The 22,568-nt window shown below is 47.2% G+C and overlaps 1 protein-coding gene across 2 annotated transcripts in view; it reads right to left on the bottom strand.

The window, feature by feature from the left end:
• The window catches only part of LOC122558816 (plexin-A1-like), a 463,903-nt gene that overhangs the window by 37,208 nt on the left and 404,127 nt on the right, over positions 1-22,568 (bottom strand). Inside the window, exons 13-16 of one of the 2 annotated variants that reach the window (XM_043707607.1) lie at positions 9,810-9,961; positions 7,709-7,829; positions 6,170-6,309; positions 4,094-4,264 (exon numbers count right to left, since the gene is read on the bottom strand). In XM_043707607.1, the coding sequence (XP_043563542.1) occupies positions 4,094-4,264; positions 6,170-6,309; positions 7,709-7,829; positions 9,810-9,961 (584 nt within the window). Of the gene's footprint in view, positions 1-4,093; positions 4,265-6,169; positions 6,310-7,708; positions 7,830-9,805; positions 9,962-22,568 lie in introns of those variants that run through there. The other variant, XM_043707608.1, reaches the window with a different exon arrangement.

Below are 22,568 nucleotides of genomic sequence, written 5' to 3'. Positions count from 1 at the left end.
TAACCTACATACCCTTCACTTTACTACCATACACATGCCTATCCAAGTGTCACTTAAATATGCTTCATGTATCTGACTCTACTGCCACTGCTGGCAGTGCATTCCACAGACCCACAGCTCTCTAAGTAACCACTTTCCTGACCCCTTCCTACTGAAAGGTCCATGGGTTAAGATGTCAGATCCAAAACAGATCAGACTGTTCCTTTCCCATCTTTCACTTTTGAGGTTCACCCACTCAATTAGAATGGAGTATCTGGTTAAGAGAGCCCTCCTCAGTTTGAACTAATCTCCAACATCCCTGATCCTGAGTCAGCACATTGATGACCACCCGGTCAATGGCTTAATCATGAATGAATTCATCTCTGTCAACTTCCTAGGACCTTACCATTGACCTGGATCAGCCAGACACATACTGCTGCTATGAGAGAAGGTCAGAGGCGAGACCATCTGTGGCTCTCCACTTGCCTGAATGAGTGCAGCTCCAAGGAGCTCAAAACCATCTAGGGTTTATGTCGAAAAATTTTCCAGGTCTCTCTGAACACAGGACCAGTCCTAAGGTGACTGGAGGATTACAAATGTGACACCGTTGTTTCAGAAAGGGGCAAAGGGTAACACAGGAAACTGTCAGCTAGATGTCAGTTGTGGGAAAACTGACTGAGGCCATAATACGGGATAAGGTAAATATAAACTTAAAGAAAAATAAGTTTATGCTTGACAGTCAACATGGGCTTTGTCAAGGGCAGGTCATCTCTGACAGATTAAATTGAGTTCTTTGGTGAGGTGACACAGATGGTGGATGACAGTAGTGCTGTGAATTGCATATTTGGACTTTCACAAAGCATTTGATATATTGCCAAATGACAGGTTGGTTAGCAAATTAGGAACGCTTGGGATTGAGGTATCCTTGGCAGCATGGATTAGAAGCTGGGTCAAGGATCGGAAGCAGAGGCTAGGCATAGATGGGCATTTCTCAGACTGACGATGAAATTGGTGTTGGGACCCTTGCTTTTTCTGACTTATAGAAACAATTTGGAGATGCGTTTTGAAGGTAAAATCTCTAAATTTGCAGATGATACTAAATGAGGGAGAATAGTGAATTGTGAGGATGATGCTGAGCGTATTCAGAGGGACACTGACAAGTTGGCCAAATGGACAGACACCTGGCAGATACATTTCAATGCAGAGAAATGTGAGGAAACATGGAGAGGTGATACAGGCCCAATAGTAAAACTTTGAGGGGAGGACAGGAGTAGAGGGACCTCAGGGTTCACAAACACGATTGTCTGAAGGTGACTAGGCAAGTTGAAACAGTTGTTAAGAAGGCTTGTAGGATCCTTGGATTAGTAAATAGAGACACAGAATATAAAAGCAGGGAAGTGATGCTACACCTCTACAAATCATTGGTCAGACCACACTTAGAGTATCGTGTTTGGTTTTGGGCACTTTATTCACAGAAGGATATTAAAGCTCTGGGGTGGCACAGTGGCTCAGTGGTTAATACTGCTGCTTCATGACACAAGGGACCTGGGTTTATTTCCAGTTTCTATTGACTATCTGTGTGGAGTTTGCAAATTCTCCCCGTGCCTGCGTAGGGTTTTCACCGGGTGCTCCGGTTTCCTCCCACAGGCCAAAAGATGTGCAGGTTAGGTGAACTGGCCATGCTAAATTGTCCACAGTGTTCAGGGATGTGTGGGTTAGGTGCATCAGTCAGGGGCTAAATGTAGGGGAATGGGTCTGGGTGGGCTACTCTTCGGAGAGTCGGTGTGAACGTGCTGGGCCGAAGGGCCTGTTTCCACACTGGGGGATTCTATTATTCCAAGGAGATTTACCAGAATGATACCAGGAATGAGGAATTTTAAATACAAGGAACGATTAGAGAAATTGAGGGTATTTTCCTTTGAGTAGAGAAGATCAAGAGGTGACATTATTGTGTGCTCAAAACTATGAACCTTTTAGACAGGATAAAGAGGATATTTTGTTTCCACTAATTGGTATGTCAGTAACTGGGGGTCACAATTTCAAGATTGTCACCAATAGAGCTAAGAAAATTCTTTACTCAGAGAGTTGTTAGGATTTGGAATGTGCTGCCTGGGAGAGTGGGATTCCACATGAAGTTTCGATAGAGAGCTGGAAATATTCAAAAGGAATGAAGTTAGAAGGCTATGGAGACAGGGCTGTAGAGTGGGGCGAGTTGGGTAGCTCTTTCAGGAGCCAGTACAGGCATGATGGGTTGAATGGCCTCCTTCTGCACTGTAAAATTCTACGATTCTATAAAGCAGCCATTTTGACTGGCACCACAATATTCGCTCACTTTACCAGTGATGTGCAGATCACAGCAGAGCACACCGTCCACAAGACGCAATCCTTTGGCAGTACCTTCCAAACCCATGACCTCACCCACCTTCAAAGACCACAGGAGCCGTGGCACGGGAACAACGTCACCTGAAAGTTCCCCTCAGACGGCATGCACCATCCTGACTTGAAGCTAAATCGCCGTCCGGTCAGTGTCGCTGGGTCAAAGTCCTGGGGACTGTGGCTGTCAGCAGCGGCATTACAAGAAGGCAGCTCACCACCACATTCCACACAGTTTCAATACCAACCTGCTCAATGGTGTTCTCACACAATTTGTGAGTAGGTGGGACTTTAACCTGGGTATCCTGGCTCAGAGCCGGGGACGCTATCACTGTGCCACAACAGCCCCACCTTCAAAGGGTAATTTGAACACAAAAATGTTGGTCTTGCCTACATTGCATTAAAGATTGATAAAAATATATTTGAAACGAGACACAAAAAACCTTAAGAGCTCATTGAGTGGACTTGGCGATGATGAGTGACTCAATGCCAGGGAATGATGCCAGTGCATCCAAGGAGGCCTTTCTACCCATCATCTGTGTGCTGGCCCTTTGAAAGGGCATCTCCTAATGGGTCACATGGCCACTCCTGCTCTTATACCCTCGCCCTGTAAATTTCACACGGACGTATCCAGCATCTATTGAACATTCGTCCATTCCATGTTAACAAAGCAATTCAGAGCACATCCTAACAGGGCTGGTAAAAAACCAAGTTGCAGGAATATTAGGAAAGACAGATTATTGGGAGGGAGATGAACTGGTTTGTTTTTTGGAAGGGCTGATACTGAGACTGATTCATTGAATAGCCTCCTCTGCTGTGAGACTCCACAGTAACAACTTCCTGGATATCAATACTATCACATTAGCACTGCTGCCTCACAGTGCGAGGGACTGGGTATAATTCCAGCCTCGGGCGGCTGTTTGTGTGGAGTTTGCACATTCTCCCCGTGTCTGTGTGCGTTTCCTCCGGGTGCTCCGGTTTCCTCCTACAGTCCAAAGTTGTGCAGGTTAGGTGGATTATCCATGGGAAATTGCCCACAGTGTGCAGGTTAGGGTGGTTTGACCGTGCTAAATTGCCCCACAGTGTCTAGGGAAGTGCAGGCTAGATGGGTTAGCCATGGGGAATGCAGGGTTGTAGAGATAGAATAGAAGGCTGGGTTTGGGTGGTATGTTCTTTGGACGGTTGGTGCAGACTCAATGGGCCGAACAGCCTCTTTCTGCACTGTAGGGATTCTATAGCAATCATCCTCTGGCTACCCGTTTTGTAGCCAGAGGATGAAACTGCTTCTTCCAATTTCCTCTGTTAAATGCCACTCCCTCAGGTTTGATGAATGCATGTTCCCGAAGGTGGAGGAGTCTAGGACCAGGAGTCACCATCTGAGGACACAGGGTAAACCACAGAGGGGAGATGTCTTCACCCAGAGAGTGAATTCTCTACCACAGGAAGCAGTTGAGTCCAAAACATTGTGCTGTTCCATGAAGGAGTTGGATACAGCACTTGGAGCTAAAGGGATCAAAAGGATATGGGGGGGAGCAGGAACCAGGGGGATTGAGTTGGATTATCAGCCATGATGTGTTGAATGGTGCAATAGGGTTGATGGGCCGAATGGCCCACTCCTGCTTTTTTTTTATGTTTCTGTGTTTCCATGAATTCGGAATGATATTGTGGCAAATATGTGCAGAGACGGAGAGAGTGAAGCGACCCAGTCATAACAATCATCTGAGCGTTAAGAAACACTGACCTGGAAATGGTCCATTCGGGCTCAATCTTGGAGATGGTGGGATCCTCCGTGTAGTTATACTGTACATTGGGGTTTAACAGCTCGGCTCTGTTGATGTGGACTCTGATAGAGGCTGGGCCTGTTCCCTTTGCCGATGCAGCTGTGACACAGACAATCTCCCCAGAGGTTCTCCTGAAGTCAGGGGAGAGGGAAGGAACAGTGTCAACTACGGGTACAACGTGACAGGAGCAGAGTGAGTATAAGGGCGGGGCACAGGAACGCAATAACCCAAAGGGAGGCTGGTGGGAGATGTAATGTCACTGGATGGATAATCCAGAGCTCCTAACTCGTTCTGAGAACGCGAGTGAGAATCCCACCATGGCAGATGGTGAAATGTGAATTCAATAAAATCTGGAATTGAAAGCTAGTCTAACAGTGACCAAATAAACACTTGTAAAAATCCATCCAGTTTTCTATCATCATTTGGGAAATCTGCTCTCCTGACCTGCTCTCACCTACATGTGACTCCAGGTCCAAGTGATGTGGTGGACTTATAACTGCCCTCTGAGATGGTCTCACAAGCCATTCGGTTCAAGGGCAATTAGGGACCAGCAACAAATGCTCATCTTGCTTGCCACGCCTCACAAACAATCGCGTAGAATAAAGGTACAGCATTCCAGATGCTCAGTCTAATGCTTTTGGGACACTGTCTCCAGTCCCACCAGGCAGATGGAGGAATTTAGATTCTGATTCATGTTAAACCTAGAATAAACTGCTGGTCTCCTAGGAACAGGAGTAGGCCGTTCAGCCCCTCAAGCCTGTTCTGACATTCAGTGAGACCATAGCTGTGGCTTAACTCCATATACCTGTCCTTGGCCCACATCCCCTAATACCTTTGTTTCACAAACAATTATCTATTTCAGATTCAGATTTACAACTGATCCAGCATCCACTGAGGTTTGTGGAAGAGAGTTCCAAACACCTACCATCCATAGAGGTGGGAATGAGATCAGCCAGGTGGGCCTCATAGAATGTGGAGTTCCCTGACTGGGGCTGTTAACCTGGTCCAATCAGGGAGCCCTGGCTGACAGATAACACCGTGGTGGCTGACTCTGAATGGGGCAGTACTAAACAGAAAGGCCAGGTGGGATGAATTTAGTTTGGGATGATGATTGGCATGGACTGGTTGGGCCAAGGGGTCTGTTTCCATGCTGTATGACTCTATGGCTGTTCGCGCACAAATAAAAGGGATACCGACCTCTTTGTAAGTGACATTCATCAGTCAGGGCATTGAGTAGAGAAAGTTAGGAAATTATGCTGCAGTTGTATAGGATGATGAGACCACAATTGGGAGTACAGAGGAACATTGATTATCTGAAGGGCACGGGTGGGGAGCATTTCGTTCAGTTAATCGAATTTCAGATAACACAGTTTAGCCTAGCATCGGGACTTTGCGATTTTACCGGATAATCTGATATTCGGATAATCGAGTGCCGGATAATCGAGGTTCCTCTGTATTGTGTTCAGTTTTGGTCACCTTGCTAGAGGAAGGATGTAGTTAAACTGGAAAGAGTACAGAAGACATTTACAAGGATGTTGCCTTGACTCAAGAGTCTGAGTTACAGGGAGAGGTTGGACAAGCTAGGAACGTTTGTCTTTTGAGCGTGGGAGACTGAGGGAGGATGTTATAGGGGTGTATAAGATCATCAGAGGCATGGATAGGGTGAATGCACTCAGTCTCTTTCCCAGGCTTGGGGAAATCAAGGACTAGAGGGCATCAGGTTAAGGTTAGAGGGGAAAGAATAAAAGGGAATCTGAGTGGCATCATCTTTACACAGAGGGTGGGACGCATTCAAAATGAGCTTCTGGTAGAAATGGTTGAGTGGGTACATTAACAACATTTAAAAGGCATTTGGACAAATACATGGATAGGAAAGGATTAGAAGGATGTGGGCCAAGTGCAGGGAAATAGGGTTAGCGTAGATTGGACATTATAGTCAGCATGACCAGTATGGGTCAAAGGCCTGTCACTGTGCTGTAGGACTCTATGACCAAGGCTGCACTGAAAATAAGTTTATTTGCGTAATCTGATTTTACCTTTTGAATTGACAGATGGCGTTGTCTCCGATGTAAGCTTTCACTGAACTTCCTGCATCCAGGTGTATCCCCACTATCGTCACCTGACTGCCTCCAGACACAGGTCCCTGGGACGGGATCACTCTGTTAAATCTCGGAGTCTTGGGAAGGGAAGGAAAAGGAAAGCATTTATCTTACTATCACAACGGTGCAACATCTGGAGAGTGACAGACAGCGAGAGAGAGTCAGAGAGAAGGTGGGCAAGAAAAACAGGCAGAATCTGGGAGATGTGGGAGAGAGGAGAGGCAGAGGGAGAGAGAGAGAAACAGACAGAGAGAGGGAGGAAGAGAGAGGGGGAGAGAGAGAGAAGGGCGAGAGAGCATATGTGTGAGAGACAGAGGGGAGAAACAGAGTGTGTGAGAAAGAGAGAGAAGGGAGAGAGGGAGAGTGATTAGATTAGATTAAATTACAGCGTGGAAACAGGCCCTTCGGCCCAACAAGTCCACACCGCCCCGCCGAAGCGCAACCCACCCATACCCCTACATTTACCCCTTACCTAACACTACGGGCAATTTAGCATGGCCAATTCACCTGACCTGCACATCTTTGGACTGTGGGAGGAAACCGGAGCACCCGGAGGAAACCCACGCAGACACAGGGAGAACGTGCAAACTCCACACAGTCAGTCGCCTGAGGCGGGTATTGAACCCGGGTCTCTGGCGCTGTGAGGCAGCAGTGCTAACCACCGTGCCGCCGGGATGCTGAGTGGGCTGCCCATAAGACCATACGATGGAGGAGCAGAATTAGGCTATTTGGTCCATCGAGTATGCTCCACCATTCAACCATTTCTAACTTGTTTGTCAACCCCATTCTCCTGCTGTTTCCCTGTAACCCCTGATCCCCTCATTAATCAAGAACCTATCTATCTCTGTCTTAAAGACACTCAGTGACTTGGCCTCCACAGCCCTTTGCAGCAATGAGTTCCTACAGATTCAGTAACCTCTCTCTGAAGAAATTCCTCCTCATCTCAGTTCTAAAGGATCATCCCTTCACCCTGAGGCTGTGCCCTCGGGTCCTGGCAAACATTTTCTCCGTATCCACTACCCAGGACTCTCAGTAAGCGTCAATCAGATTCCCCTTCAATCTTCTAAACTCCATCGACTACAGACCCAGGGTCCTCAACCACTCCTCATATGACATGCCTTTCATCTCTGTTCTTGTAAACCTCCCCCTCCGACTCCAGTGCATCCTTCCTTCGATACAGGGCCCAAAACTGCTCACAATCTTCCAAATGCGGTCTGACCACAGCCTTGTACAGCTTCAGCTGTACATCTCAGCTCTTTGAGCCACGACAAAGTAAGTCCCACAGCACTCTGCAAACCCCATCCCAGAGTGACAGTGAGAGACACAACATGAGTGGAGAGGACAAGCAAAACAGCGCATTCATGCGAGAGACAGAGAGGTGTGAGAGCAGGAATGAGAAGGTATGACCCTCAGTGACATCGCCAATGGGAAGGGTATACAAAGATGTGGTCCCAGTCCCTCTCTGGGAGCTCTTACCACAAAAGTGAAAGGTTCTGATGAGATTGCCCGATACTCGTCATTGCAGTCCACAACGCAAACCTCTACAAATCCTTTCTTCGCTGTCTGAGGCACAGCTGGCTCCATATCGCACACAATCCTGTGGAACACAGTTCGTCAGCTTCTGTTATTCACTTCCAGCACAGCACCACATCCAAATATCAAATCCAGCCCAAAACTCAATCTGCACAGCCCCTCTAACCCCTTCACTCGATGGGAAGGTGATAGCCTTGTGGTACTGTCATTAGGCTGTTAGTCCAGAGACCCAGGTAACGTTCCGAGTTCATCGTTTTTTATTCATTCACAGGATGAGGACGTTGCTGCCTAGACCAGCATTTATTGCCCATCCCTAATTGCCCAGAGGGTAATGAAGAGTCAACCACATTGAATCATACAACAGAATCACAGAATCCCTCCAGTGTGGTAGCAGGCCATTCTACCCATCGAGTCCACATCATCCTCCGAACACCATCCCATCCAACCTACCTCCCTCCCCGATCCCTGTAGCCCTGCATTTACCCATGGCTGATCCACCTAGCCTGCACATCCCTGGGCACTATGCACAATTTAGCACGGCCAATCCACAATTGCTGTGGGTCTGGAGTCACATGTGGGCCAGATCAGGTAAGGATGGCAGTTTCCTTCCCTAAAGGACGTTAGTGAACCGGATGGGTTTTTCCAACAATTGACAATAGATTCCCAGTCACCATCAGACTCTTAACTCCAGATGTTTAATTTGAATTCAAATTCCACCTTCTGCTGTGATGGGATTCGAACCCAGATTCGGGAACATCGCTTAAGTCTCTGGATTAATGTCAAACAATAATTCCACTAGGCCATTGCCTCCATCAAATCACATGATGGAATGTGAATTCAATAAAAATGTGCAATTACAATTCTAATGATAACCATTAGAGGTCCTTATTGTTGGAAAAATTCACCTTGTCCACTAATAGTTGTGAAGGAGGGAATCTTCCATCCTTACCTGGTCTAGCCTACATGTGACTCCAGACCTACTGTGATATGGTTAACTCTCCACTGCCCTCTGGGCAATTAGGGATTGGTAATAAGTGCTGGTCTAGCCAGTGATGTCCACATGCTGTGAATGAATTTTTAAAAACTCCTGGTTTTAAACACGTTTCCCAGTGACTGTTTTGCAGCTTTCCAATGTTGTATGCATTTCCTGTTTATCCCAACTCCCCTCCCAGTAAATATTGGGTTTGGGAATTATGAGCTCCAAAAGCTGAGGGATGTAGGGTTGGGATAGTGAAATGTTCCCATTTCAGCCACTCAGGCTCTGGCTTCAATACTTACAAATCAGCTAGACATCACGGGATTGGATGGCCAATGTGGTTGCCGTGAGCAACCAGGGATGGGCAGCAAATGGGGTCACTGGATGCTTAGAAGGAAGAAGTCGATAGGATTCTTGATGAAGAAGGGAGTCAAACATTATCAGGGGCAGTTGTAAATGTGGAGATGAGGCCATAAACAATTTAGCCACAGAAGCTTTGGAGAGAGTGCAGAGAAGGTTCACAGGATGTTGCCTGGTCTAGAGGGTATTAGCTATGAGGAAAGGTTAAACAGACTAGGATTGTTTTCACTGGAAAGATGGCGGCTGAGAGGAGACCTGATAGAGGTTTACAAAATTATGAGAGGCATAGATAGTGTGGAGTCTGAGGTATTTTCTCCAGGGTTGAAGTTTCAATTACAAGGGGGACACAGGTTCAACGTGAGAGGGGAAAAGCTTAAGGGAGATGTGCGAGGGATGTTTTTCACAGAGAGAGTGGTAGGAGTCTGGAACGCATTGCCAGATGAGGTGGGGGAAAGCAGGGACATTGATGACATTGAAGAGGCATCTGGTTACATGAATAGGGAGGGAATAGAGGGATATGGACCGAATAAGGCCAGAAGGTTTGCTTTTTAGTTTAGGTTGGAGGGCCAACGGGCCTGTTCCTGTGCTGTCCGTCTCTCTTTTATCCTTTCTGATCTTTAAAATGGAGGTGCAAGCTGAAGAGGCCAAATGGCCTATTCCCCCCTTAACGTTTACCGTGACTCGGAGGGATCGGGTTTCCACACTTACTGCTCTGCGCTGATGTACTCCTCGGGAATGGGAATACACTTCACCCGTCCAACATGTACCCCGTAACGAATCTCTGAGAACGTCAAGCCCAGGTTCACTCCAGTAATCGTCAATCTGGTTCCTCCTTCCTTGGGCCCAGTCTCCGGTACCAGCTGGAAATAGAAAAAGAGAGAGTTGAGGATCGAACTCAGGGAGCAGACTGATGGATTGCCCAGATGCACCAGCCTCTCGCAGCATGCCTGACTCTCTCTGTCTCTCTCTCTCTCTCTCTCTGTGTAAAGTGACAGTTCCGACCTGTACCAACTATGAACTCAGCCTTGTACAGTGGAACACAGGGACGGAGGTGATGGCTTAGTGGTATTATCGCTGGACTGTTGGCCCAGATTACGTCCGGGGACCCGGATTCAAATCCCGCACCCATCAGATAGAGGAATTTGAATTCAATATAAATATCTGGAATTAAGAGTCTAATGGTGACCGTGAAGCCATTGTTGATTGTTGGAAAAACCCATCCGGTTCACTAATGTCCTTTAGGGAAGGAAATTGCCATCCTTGTCTGGACTATGCGTGACTCTAGATCCACACTAAATTGATTAGGGATGGGTAATGTTGTGGACCAGGCCAGACCCCCTCAAAATATTTTAAGAAGGTAGCCCAGATCCTAACTTTCTCTTATTTTAAAGATGGATGTGAAGTGGATATTCCAGGTGTGATGCAGCTGGTCAAACCACTCGGCTTTCGGCAAAACAGAATTTATTTAAACACTACAGCTGAAACATGAACAAAAAAAAACAGAATTTAGAATAACTTAACTATTTGGAAACTCAACTGACCCAAGACAGCAACCTAACTAAGGAATTGTTCCAATTCCCGTAACATCCCATAAACACACCCCGTAGTGAAAGGTAAATTCAAACACAGGTTCTCACAGGTAGGAGAGAACAGCATCCAGATAGAGATTTCAGAGAGAAAGCCAGTCAGGAACCATCTGCTGAAGCTTGGAACCTTTCTCCACTCCCAATAGCTTCTTATTGCCTGCTAGAACTAAAACTAGAAAAAAAACCTGAACTGCGAGAACTGCCCATTGCCCTGCCATTGTTAAAGTGAGCCCTTGCCCAGACATGTTGGCACCTCTGCCTTTACAACCTCTCTTGAAAAACAAACAAGGATGAAATAACCTTGTTCAAGAGGCAGCATCGTCACAGCAATAAGTGCTGCCTGGTCAGTGACGCTCACATCCCGTGAATTAATGAAGAATAAAATTAAGTGTACGCACATCCCATTAGATACTGGAGCAGAATTAAGCTATTTGGCCCATTGAGTCTGCGCTGCCATTCAATCATGGATGATATGTTTTTCAACTCCATTCTCCTGTTTTCCCTCTGTAACCTTTGATCCCCTTACTCATCATGAATCTATCCATCTCTGTCTTAAAGACACTCAATGACTTGGCCTCCATAGCCCTCTGCAGCAATGGGTTGCCACAGATTCCTCAACCTCAGATAGATAGATTAGATAGATTACCTACAGCGTGGAAACAGGCCCTTCAGCCCAACAAGTCCACACCGACCCGCCAAAGAGAAACCCATCCCTCTATATTTACCCCTGACTAATCCACCTAACACTATAGGCAATTTAGCATGTCCAATTCACCTAACCTGCACATCTTTGGACTGTGGGAGGAACCCCACGCAGACACGGGGAGAATGTGCAAACTCCACACAGACAGTCTGGCTGAAGAAATTCCTCCACATCTTAGTTCTAAAAGCACTTCACTTTGAGGCTGTGCCCATGGGTCCAAGTCTCTCCTACTGTGGAAGCATCTTCACTATGTCCATCTGTCCAGGCCTCTCAATATTCTGTAAGTTTCAATCAGATTCCCATCACTCCCCCACCCCAACTTCATCCTTTTAAATTACATCAAGTACAGATCCAGAGTCCTCAACCACTAATTATATGACAAGCCCTTCATCCCTGGGATCACTCTTTTAAACCTCCTCTGGACCCCCTCCAATGCCGGCATGTCCTTCCTTAGATATGAGGCCCAAAACTGCTCACGCTATCCCAAATGCAGTCTGACCAGCGCCTTATACAGGCAGAGTAGAGCTGCGCCTGCACCCGCCCTCCCCAATTCTCTCTGTGTGCCTTACTGTTTCGAGTTTTGCACTTTTTATAAAGCGCCCTGCTCTGTACTTACGGTCTTAAGGTACTTTTACAGTCCAATTTGCATGGCCTTACATTTCGAAACCCTCCAGCCATAGTGTTCTCCCAAGCACAATTAAAACCCGACACCTGCACGTTGTAAAAACTAAAACTGCACAGCGCAAGGAGTGTGTCAGGAGTCGGCTGATTTGCAGATGGCTGGCAGCCTGATGAAATATGGGAGGAAGTGCAGTTTCAATCCAAGCACACAGCTAGGCTGGTTGGAAAGCCTGCATCCTGAGTGGAGATTCCAAACTTTCTTTCACTGGCAGTTCCCAATTGCTGAGCTGGCCTGGGACTAACTGCACTCAGGGAAAGTGAGGCCTGCAGATGCTGGAGATCAGAGTCGAGAGAGTGGTGCTGGATATGCACAGCAGGTCAGGTAGCATCCGAGGAGCAGAAGAATTGATGTTTCGGGCAAAAGCCCTTCATCAGGAATGGACAAACCAACACATCTTGCAAATTCTTTCCTTCAATTTTTTTTTTTTAAACATACAGCAGCGAGACTGACGTCTCCCCAAAAGCTTTACTAGAATTGAGGCACTACTGGAGGATGCAGAGGGGAATGCAGGATAAACACGAGGCAGGAAAATGGAGAGGTCTCTCACCTTGCCACCAGGGGTTAAATGCCAGCCCACCAACATCAAAGCTTCTCCCTCACAACACCCCTCACTGGATTCAACGAAGGAAGATAAAACCAGACAAGGAGAAGTCTCCCGGTTCCCATTTCAGCTCATCCGTACAGACTGAATGCCACTAACCCTGTCCCTTTCCTGCCAAACGTTCCCACCCTCCCCACCACATGGCTCCTGAACTTTGGTGTTCGATTCTCCCTTGAATTAACAAAGAGATTATTTTTGATTAGATTACATTATATTCCCTACAGTGTGGAAACAGGCCCTTCGGCCCAACAAGTCCACACCGACCCTCCGAAGAGCAACCCACCCAGACCCATTCCCCTACGTTTACCCCTTCACTTGACACTACGGGCAATTTAGCATGGCCAATTCACCTAACTTGCACATCTTTGGACTGTGGGAGGAAACCGGAGCATTTTCAGGATAAATTATTCAGCTGCATGTGAGATTAAACACATGAGCTCATCCTGCCTCACGCAATTTGAAAGGAGCTCCATCACAGAGTATATGTTGGACAGGAAGATGGCAATCTCACTCAGAGAGATACCCCCAGAGACCCTGATCAAACCACACTCTCCACACAATCAGCTGAGCCTCCTGCCATTACTGAGTCATTGGATTTTGGATATCCATTAACTTATTATCAAACATGTAGGTCATATAGGGGTACAACACAGAAACAGATCCTTTGGTCCAACCTGTCCATGCTGACCATATATCCTAAATTAATCTGGTCCCATTTGCCAGCACTTGGCCCATATCACTCTAAACTCTTCCTATTCATATACCCATCCAGATGCCTTTTAAATGTTGTAATTGTACCAGCCTCCACCACTTCCTCTGGCAGCTCATTCCATACACGCACCACCCTCTGCATAAAATATTTGCTCCTTAGGTTCCTTTAAGATTTTTCTCCCTCTCACCTTAAACCTATGCCCTCTAGGTACTCACCTACCCTGGAGAAAATACCTTGACTATTGGCCATACCAATGTCCTGTACATCCACAACATTACCCCCCAACTTCTATTCTCAATGCTCGATCCATAAAGACAAGCATACCAAACGCCTTCTTGACCACCCAGTCCACCTACGACTCCACTTTCAAGGATCGTGAATCTGGTTGGAGCGGGGGGAAACACTAACCTAATGACAGCCAGTAACACAAGAAATGGAGTATGTTCCAAATTGCATTGACTTGTCTGAAACCCTACAAAAATTAACCACTCACTTCATTAAAAAGTCACATTGCTGCATGACCAAAGGTCTCCAATGTGACCTCTAATGCACTCAAGTCACACCTTTACGGTGTGCTTAGTACAATATGATTTGGGCAAGGCCTGACTAATCTGACCATGCCCACCAATGTTGACATTGCCATCAGCAGAGTGGATTGGAACTAAGTACTCACTGTGCCCCTTTCTGGGTGAGGTGTTAAACAGAGCGCGACATTGGGTACACTGAAGACACAGATTGCCTGGTTTATAGGGAGTAAAGAAACTGAGGGACATGGCGATACTGGGGGTGAGGTGGAGGGGCAGGGGAGTAAGGTGGTGAAGTGGTGTTGAGGTAGAGGACCAGCCATGAACCAGTTCAACGATGGAGCAGGCATGAGGACTGAAAGGCCTACTCCACCATCTGTTCCTGGTGTTCCTAATTGTGCAGTGCCTTCGGATGTCTCGGTCTGAAACCTGAGAACTCCCTCCCTATGGCCCTCTCTCCTCCTTTTAGATACCGCCTCCTCCAGTCCCACTCCCACCTCCCCCCGCCCCAAACCCATCCCACCTATTTGTGCCCGTGTCTCTTTGATGATGCTTGTACAATCACCTGGCCTAATTTATGCCCTGGTGTCGATTTTCCTTCTTCACATATCTCGGCTAAAATACCTTCCTCACACCAATTGGTCACCTTGTCAGCAATTCATGGGATATTACTGTGTGTGCTACTTGGTGCAGGGTCCTTCTAAACTGTTCAAGGTTTCCCAACTGCATAGGGGAAGGGTGCAGAGGTTTTGGTTTGGTGGAATGATTAAGGGTAGTCCACATTAGCCCCCTTCCCCCAAACGACCTGCTCTCTTTCATCTCGAAGGACAAAGGCAGCAGATATATGGGATCACCACGCCTTTGCAAGTTCCCCTCCAAGCCACTCACCATACTGACTTGGAAATGTATCACCATTTCTTCACTGTCCCTGGGGCAAAAATCCAGGAATTCCCTCCCTGAGGGCATTGTGGGTCAACAAGCAGCACATGGGCAGAGCACTATGAGAAGTTATTCTTCTCCAGACTATTTAGGGATGGTCCATAAATGTTGGCTCAGCCAGTGGCTCCTCATATTCCATGACAAGAACAAATTGTTTCTGGTCCAAAAGAATTTTAAAGATGCCTTTCCAAGAAGGAAAATGAAAGGGTAAGCAACAAATTAAGTGTGAGGGCGGGAAGGAGAGAGAAACAGACAGACAGACAGAAATAGAGGAGATAGAGGAAGAGGGAAAATAGAGAAGGACAGATATTGAGAGAAAGAGACAAGGAAACAGAGAGAGGGTTGCAGAAAGGAGAGACAAAGAGAGAAAGACAGACAGAGATAGCGAAAGAGAGAGAGAAGGGTTGTGAGAGAAAGATATCAAGTGGTTAAAAAAAAAGAGATAAGACAGAAAAATGGAGAGTTTGAACCTGAGAGATGGCAGGGATCAGAATTCAGGCAGAGAGCTGTTAATCAGATGACAAGCTTTCCTGATGAAGGGCTTTTGCCTGAAATGTCGATTTCGAAGCTCCTTGGATGCTGCCTGAACTGCTGTGCTCTCCCAGCACCACTGATCCAGAATCTGCTTTCCAGCATCTGCAGTCATTGTTTTTATCTCCTGTAACTAGCCTGGGATTCAGACTGAAGTATGCGATGGAGTCTCTCCGATCTAGAAGCAGTGATCTAATTTGCAGACATCTGCTACATCTGGCAGGGATCAGATATCAGCTTGGACACGGTGAAGTCCAAAGCCAGGTCTGGGTTCCCGGGGTAGATTTACTTCCCCTCCTGTAACCAATCCTGCCTTGTTCTTCCTGTCAGGCAAGATGGCTTTGGTTTATTTGAAGTGTCATGGTTAGGAAGATACATGGTAACGTGATTCATTAAACAGAATTATTCATAATGGAAAGACAGGTGTAGCTTGACAAAACAAATATTATGACTGATGAGCGTAGCTGTAACGGCCTCGTAATAACAATAATAGTATAATTATAGGTAATTTTACATCGCTTTTAACGCCAAGTATTCATGTGACATACAGCTGTATCCTACAAGTCAGGAACTATGCTGGCTCGAGGAATGAACAAGAGGAGACTGAAGCCAATAAACCCAAGCACTAATTCGACCAGCCAAAGTCCATTTGCAGGAGAAGTAGGATATATAGAATGCACTTAAGTCTCACTTTACTGTACATCTGTTGAAGAACAAATTGGCAATATCAAGAGTCAAGTGTGGAAATTCTTTACAACACGATGAAGGGGAAGACGACTACAGTCGCACAGTAGGAAGTAGAACTGCCTGTCACAGAGGGGAGAGGGCTGTCTACTGATCGTGTCACTGGAAATCCAGAAACTCAGGCAAACCTTCCTGCCTTTTCCCCCTACCCTGGATTCCCTAACCGATTTATCGATGATTTGGAGGTGCCGGTGTTGGACTGGGGTGGACAAAGTTAAAAATCACACAACACCAGGTTATAGTCCAACAGGTTTAATTGGAAGCACACTAGCTTTCGGAGCGACGCTCCTTCATCAAGTGGTAGTGACCACAACCGCCTGATGAAGGAGTGACGCTCCGAAAGCTAATGTGCTTCCAATTAAACCTGTTGGACTATACTCTGGTCTTGTGTGATTTTTAACTTTGATTTATTGATCTCAGCCCTGAATATATCAATTGCCTCATTTCCAACTTATTCTCAGACACAAGGTTATGTTACTGCCTTTCCTTTAATCCTCTTTTGTATAACAATGCTACTTTTTTAAATTCTGTAAGACTTGTACCTAAGGTGGCGCCGTTAAAAGGCAGCCATTGTAAAAACGTTTCACCGTGCACCTGTAGAGTCATAGGGATGTACAGCATGGAAACAAACCCTTCGGTCCAACCCGTCCATGCCGACCAGATATCCCAACCCAATCTAGTCCCACCTGCCAGCACCCGGCCCATATCCCTCCAAACCCTTCCTGTTCATACACCCATCCAAATGCCTCTTAAATGTTGCAATTGTACCAGCCTCCACCACATCCTGTGGCAGCTCATTCCATACCCGTACCACCCTCTGTGTGAAAACGTTGTCCCTTAGGTCTCTTTTATATCTTTCCCCTCTCACCCTAAACCTATGCCCTCTAGTTCTGGACTCCCCCACCCCAGGGAGAAGACTTTGTCTATTTACCTTATCCATGCCCCTCATAATTTTGTAAACCTCTATTAGTTTTTTGTTTTTATTAGTGTACGGCACGGTGGCACAGTGGTTAGCACTGCTGCCTCACAGCGCCTGAGACCTGGGTTCAATTCCCGCCTCAGGCAACTGACTGTGTGGAGTTTGCACATTCTCCCCGTGTCTGTGTGGGTTTCCTCCGGGTGCTCCGGTTTCCTCCCACAGTCCAAAGATGTGCAGGTTAGGTGAATTGGCCATGCTAAATTGCCCGCAGTGTTAGGTAAGGGGTAAATGTAGGGGCATGGGTGGGTTGCGGGTCGGTGTGGACTTGTTGGGTCGAAGGGCCTGTTTCCATGCTGTAATGTAATCTAATCTAATCTAAAAAAAAAAGTCACCCCTCAGCCTCCGAGGCTCCAGGGAAAACAGCCCCAGCCTGTTCAGCATCTCCCTATAGCTCAAACCCTCCAACCCTGGCAACATCCTTGTAAATCTTTTCTGAACCCTTTCAAGTTTCACAACATCTTTCAGATAGGAAGGAGGCCAGAATTGCACACAATATTCCAACAGTGGCCTAACCAACGTCCTGTACAGCCACAACATGACTCCCCCAACTCCTGTACTCAATACTCTGACCAACAAAGGAACTGGAGTAAAAGTGACAATAAAGGATATTCAATATTCAATTCAATATTGGCCCAACCTCAACAGACCTTTGTGGTAAAGAATTCCACGATTCATAACCCTCTGACAGAAGAAATTCCTCCTCAACTCTGTCTGAAATGTTCCACCCCTTATTCTGAGATATTGCCCACTCTGGTGCTTGACTCTCCCACAAGGGAAAACAACCTTTCCATATCTGGGAGGAAGTGAGGACTGCAGAGATCAGTTTCGAGAGTGTGGTGCTGGAAAAGCACAGCAGGTCAGGCAGCGTCCCAGGAACAGGAGAATTGATATTTCGAGCATAAGCCCTTCCGATTCACCTGCTCCTTGGAGGCTGCCTGACCGGCTGTGCCTTTCCAGCGCCACACGCTCAAACCTTTCAAGCTCCCCATGAATTCTATGTTTCAATATGGTCTTCTCTCCTCTAAATTCCAATGGGTACAGATCCAAAGTGCTCAACTGTCCTCATAAGGCAGTCCCTCCATACCCAGTATCAAGCTTCTCAGGATGGCCTCCAATGGACAGCAAGGTCAGTATTCCAGGATTGGCCCGATAAGTGCCTTGTATCGTTTTAGCAAAACCTCCCAGAACCACATCAGCTCCTCTGTCTGAACATTGTGGCTAAAATCCTCAGTCCTAGACCTGCTGCACTCTCACATCCCAGAAAGACTTCTCCACTTGTTTATCTGCTGTCTGAGGTGGCACTGCTGCCTCACTGTGCTAGGGACCTGGGTTCGATTCCAGCCTCGGACCACTGTCTGTGTGGAGTTTGTTCGGTCTCCCCACAAGTAACAGGAGGAAGTTATTTGAATCGCTAGAGCATACAGACAAGGGTGAGCCAACACCTTCCTCTTCCCTCGAACTCAGGCAAAACTCAAAACGCAAGATAACCTGCCAAAGACGTTATGGCTCAGTGGTTAGCACTGCTGCCTCACAGCGCCAGGGACCCAGGTTCGATCCCACCCTCGGGCGACCGTCTGTGGGAGTTTGCACATTCTCCCCAGGTCTATGTGGGTACCCTTTCGGGTGCAGTGGTTTCCTCCAACAGTCCCAAGATGTGCAGACTAGGTGGATTAGCCATGCTAAATTGCAGGGATCTGCAGACTAGGTGGGTTAGCTAAGGGAAGTATGGCGATAGCAGAGGGAGGTGAGAAGTTCTTCAGAGGGTTGGTGTGGAATCAGTGGGCTGAATGGCCTGTTTCCGCACTGTAGGGATTCGATGAAATCTCACAGATATCCCTCCATTTTCAGCAAAACAGGTCCCCTCTACAAAGGACAACCGGGGAGGAATTTGCAATTAGCTTCAGGAGGCAACAGGGACGTTTGAGGACTGGGTGGGGCACTCTCCACACCTGTGGACAGATCCACAACGCCACAAGTTTCTGCACCACATGGGGTCTACGATCAGCAACAGATGACATGCTGAAAATATTGTGCCAACCACACAAGTGGAAGCAGGAGACAGCAAGAAAATAAACTATCGAGGCCCGTAGGCCTGAACTGGAAAGTACAGACGCAGAAATCCAGCTTGTGAGATAATTAATTGCTGCTGGGTGGGGCAAGAGCAATTTCTTTTGATTTTTAAAGCTGTGGAACTTTCCCAAGAACGAATTCGCCCCTTGGGTGACTGCTGTCAATGTTATCCTTCTCAAATGCACAATGCCCCGGCCTTCCTGAAGGAAGTGCCAACATCTCCCACCTCAAAGGCTGGAGAAAAGACTTCAAAACACAAGGCTGCAATGTGAAACTTTATGATTTAGGCTGTGAGCTAAGAGTGGAGAAAATTAAAAACATCCCATCCCCGTCTCTTTTTCTTTTGATAGTTACGTTTTACACGCAGGGAACTGAGGTGCACTGAGAGTGATAGCAACCTTTCATTTCGATTACTGAAACCAAAGCTGTGTTAAATCTACCACCAAACACAACGGTTTAAAATAAGGCTTCATTCGTGTAAAAATACAAATGCGAGACTTGCATTTACATAGCACCTTTTCTGGCTACCGGACATTTCAAAGGGTATTACAGCCTGTGTTTCAGAAGTCCAGTCATTTCCATAACAAAGGAAACATAGGAAGCTCCCTCAAACAGCAATGGGGCAACACTGAGATAAGCTGAATATTTTTTGTATTATGTACAAAAGGACATTATTGGACAGGGATAAAAAATCTCACAGAATCCTTACAGTGTGGAAAATGGCCATTTGGCCCATCAAGTGTACTGACCCTGCAAAGAGCTGCCCACCCATTTGCTGTGACTCCACATTCCCCTCCCCTGGACACTTTAGCATGGCCAATCCACCTTAACCTGCACATATTTGGAGGGAACTGAAGCAAACCCACACAGACACAGGGAGACTGTGCAAACTACACACACACACACACACACACACAGACACAGACACAGACACACACGCACACACAGTCACCTGAGAGTGGAATTGAACCCGAGTCCCTGGCACTGTGAGGCAGCAGTGCTAACCACTGAGCCTTCGTGCACCTGGGGATAAGTGCCCTGGTCATCTTCAACTTACTGTCGCGGGATGCTTTGCATCCACCTGGGTGGATATGTCTCGGCTCACCTCAAAACAAACTGTCATGGGCTCACCAGGAAGAGTTGACCCAGCTCCTGCTCCCAGTGTACTGAGGGAGTGCTGCTCTGTCTGATGCACTGGATTTCAGTGAGACATTAAACCAAGCTCCCTCACATGGAAGTAAAAGTTTGGACAAACCTGCCAATACCTGGAGAAACTCAGGCAGGTCTGGCAGCCCCTGTGGAGAGAGAAAGCGGAGTTCACACTTCAAGTTCCGACCCTTCAGTTCTGAAGAAGGGTCACTGGACCCTAAACGTTAACTCTGTTTCTCCCTCCACAGATGCTGCCAGACTTGCTGAGTTTCTCCAGCAATTTCTGCTTTTGTATCTGATTTCCAGCACCTGCCTTTCGTTGGTTTTTATGGCTACCTCACCGTCGGGGGAGAGGATACAGTCATTGGTCACATTGTCCTCTCTGGGAGCATGCTCTGTGCAAACTGGTTGCTGCACTTCCGATATTACAAACTGTGACAACATGTCGACAAATACCTACAGCTCTGAAAGCACAACTTAAAAAAGCACATCCATCTTCTTTTGTGTGTCAAAAGGACTGTTCCAAGAATGAAAAACTCCAGTGATGAGGATAGATTGAGCAGAGTGGGACTGTTCATCTCGGAGAGAAGGAGATTGATAGAGGTTTACAAAACCGTGAGCAGGCTGGATTAGGTAGATAGGGAGAAGCCGTTCCCACTCGTAATAGGAGAAAGGGCCTGGATTTAAACTGATGGGTGAATACAACAGGGGCAATGTGAGAAAAATACACTGAAACATGGAAGATAGGAGCAGGAGTAGGCCATTCGGCCCTTCCAGCCTGCTCCACCATTCAACATGATCATGGCTGATTACTGAGCTCAATCCCGTGCTCAGAACCTGGAATGCACTGCCTGGAAATATGGTGGAGGCAGGTTCAACTGAGGTACGCAAGGGATATCTTGCTACGATTGGACAGGGCCTTACACCGAGAGTATTGTGGGCTGTTTTGGTCTCTGTATCTGAGGAAGGTTGCTCTGGCAATGGAGGGAGTGCAACAAAGGTTTACCAGACTGATTCCTGGGATGGCAGGACTGACCTATGGAGAGAGACTGGATCAGTTAGGATTATTTTCACTGGAGTTCACAAGAACTGGGCCAGGTGGGAGTGGGAATCTCATAGAAATTGGTAAATTTCTAACAGAACCAGACAGGGTAAACACAGGAAGGTTGTTCCTGATGACGAGAGGAGTCCAGAATGAGGGGTCATAGTCTAAGGATGAGGGGTACGCCAGTTAGGACTGAGATAAGGACACCCAGGGAGTGGGGAGTCTGTGGAATTCTCTGCCACAGAAAGCAGTTGAGGCCAAAACATTGTACAATTTCAAGAAAGTGTTGGGTACAGCTAAAGGGATCAAGGATATGGGGGGGAAGCAGCAACAGGGCCTGAGCTGAATGATCAGCCACGACCATGCTGAACGGTGGAAGAGGCTCGAAGGGCCGAATGGCCCACTCCTGGTCCTAGTTTCTACGTCTTAGGAAAGGAAGGACTTCATCAGCTGCAAGGAGCATTGCAACATTCCGAGACGGCCGAGAGGTGCCAGAGAAACGCAAGTTGTTTTCCTCCTGAACAAAATACTTTGCCATTTGTGCTCAGCTCACGTGTTCCATTTGATGCTGCGGATATCCGTCCAAGTAGCACCGACCCAAACGTGGACAACAGAAAATCTTCAGAAAATGCATCCCCTGCTTCAAGAATCTGATACAATGGCAAGAAGCTGGCGGTACTTCATGGGGGTGTCACTGACCAGGCAGCATTTATTGCCCCTCCCTAATCACCCAGAGGGCAGTTAAGAGCCAACCACATTGCTGGGGGTCTGGAGTCACGTGTAGGCTGGAATTTCCATCCCCTCAAGGCCATTAGTGAGCCAGATGGGTTTTTTTCCCCAACAATCGGCAAATGGTGATCATTATATTCCTAATTCCAGATTTTTATTGAATGCAAATTCCACTACGGCAGGATTTGAAACCAGTCTCCCCAGATCATCAGCCAGGTCTCGGCAATCTCAGCCCAGCAATAACACCACTTGGCCATCGCCTCCCCAGGGACTGGGGTGCGGGGTGCAGTGTGGAACGCGGTAGCTGGCGAGGGAGGAGGGGAGGGGGCAATGGCCGAAGGGATGGGGTGGCAAAGGTTGAGTGAGGATCAAGTGTTTGGAATGAGGGTGAGGGGATTGAAGTTAAGAGAGGGTTGGGAGCGATGGGGTCAGGGGAGGGAGGTAGCAGGGAGTGGGTTAGGAGTGAAAGGAGT

This window comes from Chiloscyllium plagiosum, chromosome 18 (genome assembly GCF_004010195.1).
Source record: "Chiloscyllium plagiosum isolate BGI_BamShark_2017 chromosome 18, ASM401019v2, whole genome shotgun sequence".
NCBI classification, from domain to species: Eukaryota; Metazoa; Chordata; class Chondrichthyes; order Orectolobiformes; family Hemiscylliidae; genus Chiloscyllium; species Chiloscyllium plagiosum.
This window is presented reverse-complemented; position numbering and strand designations above follow the sequence as displayed.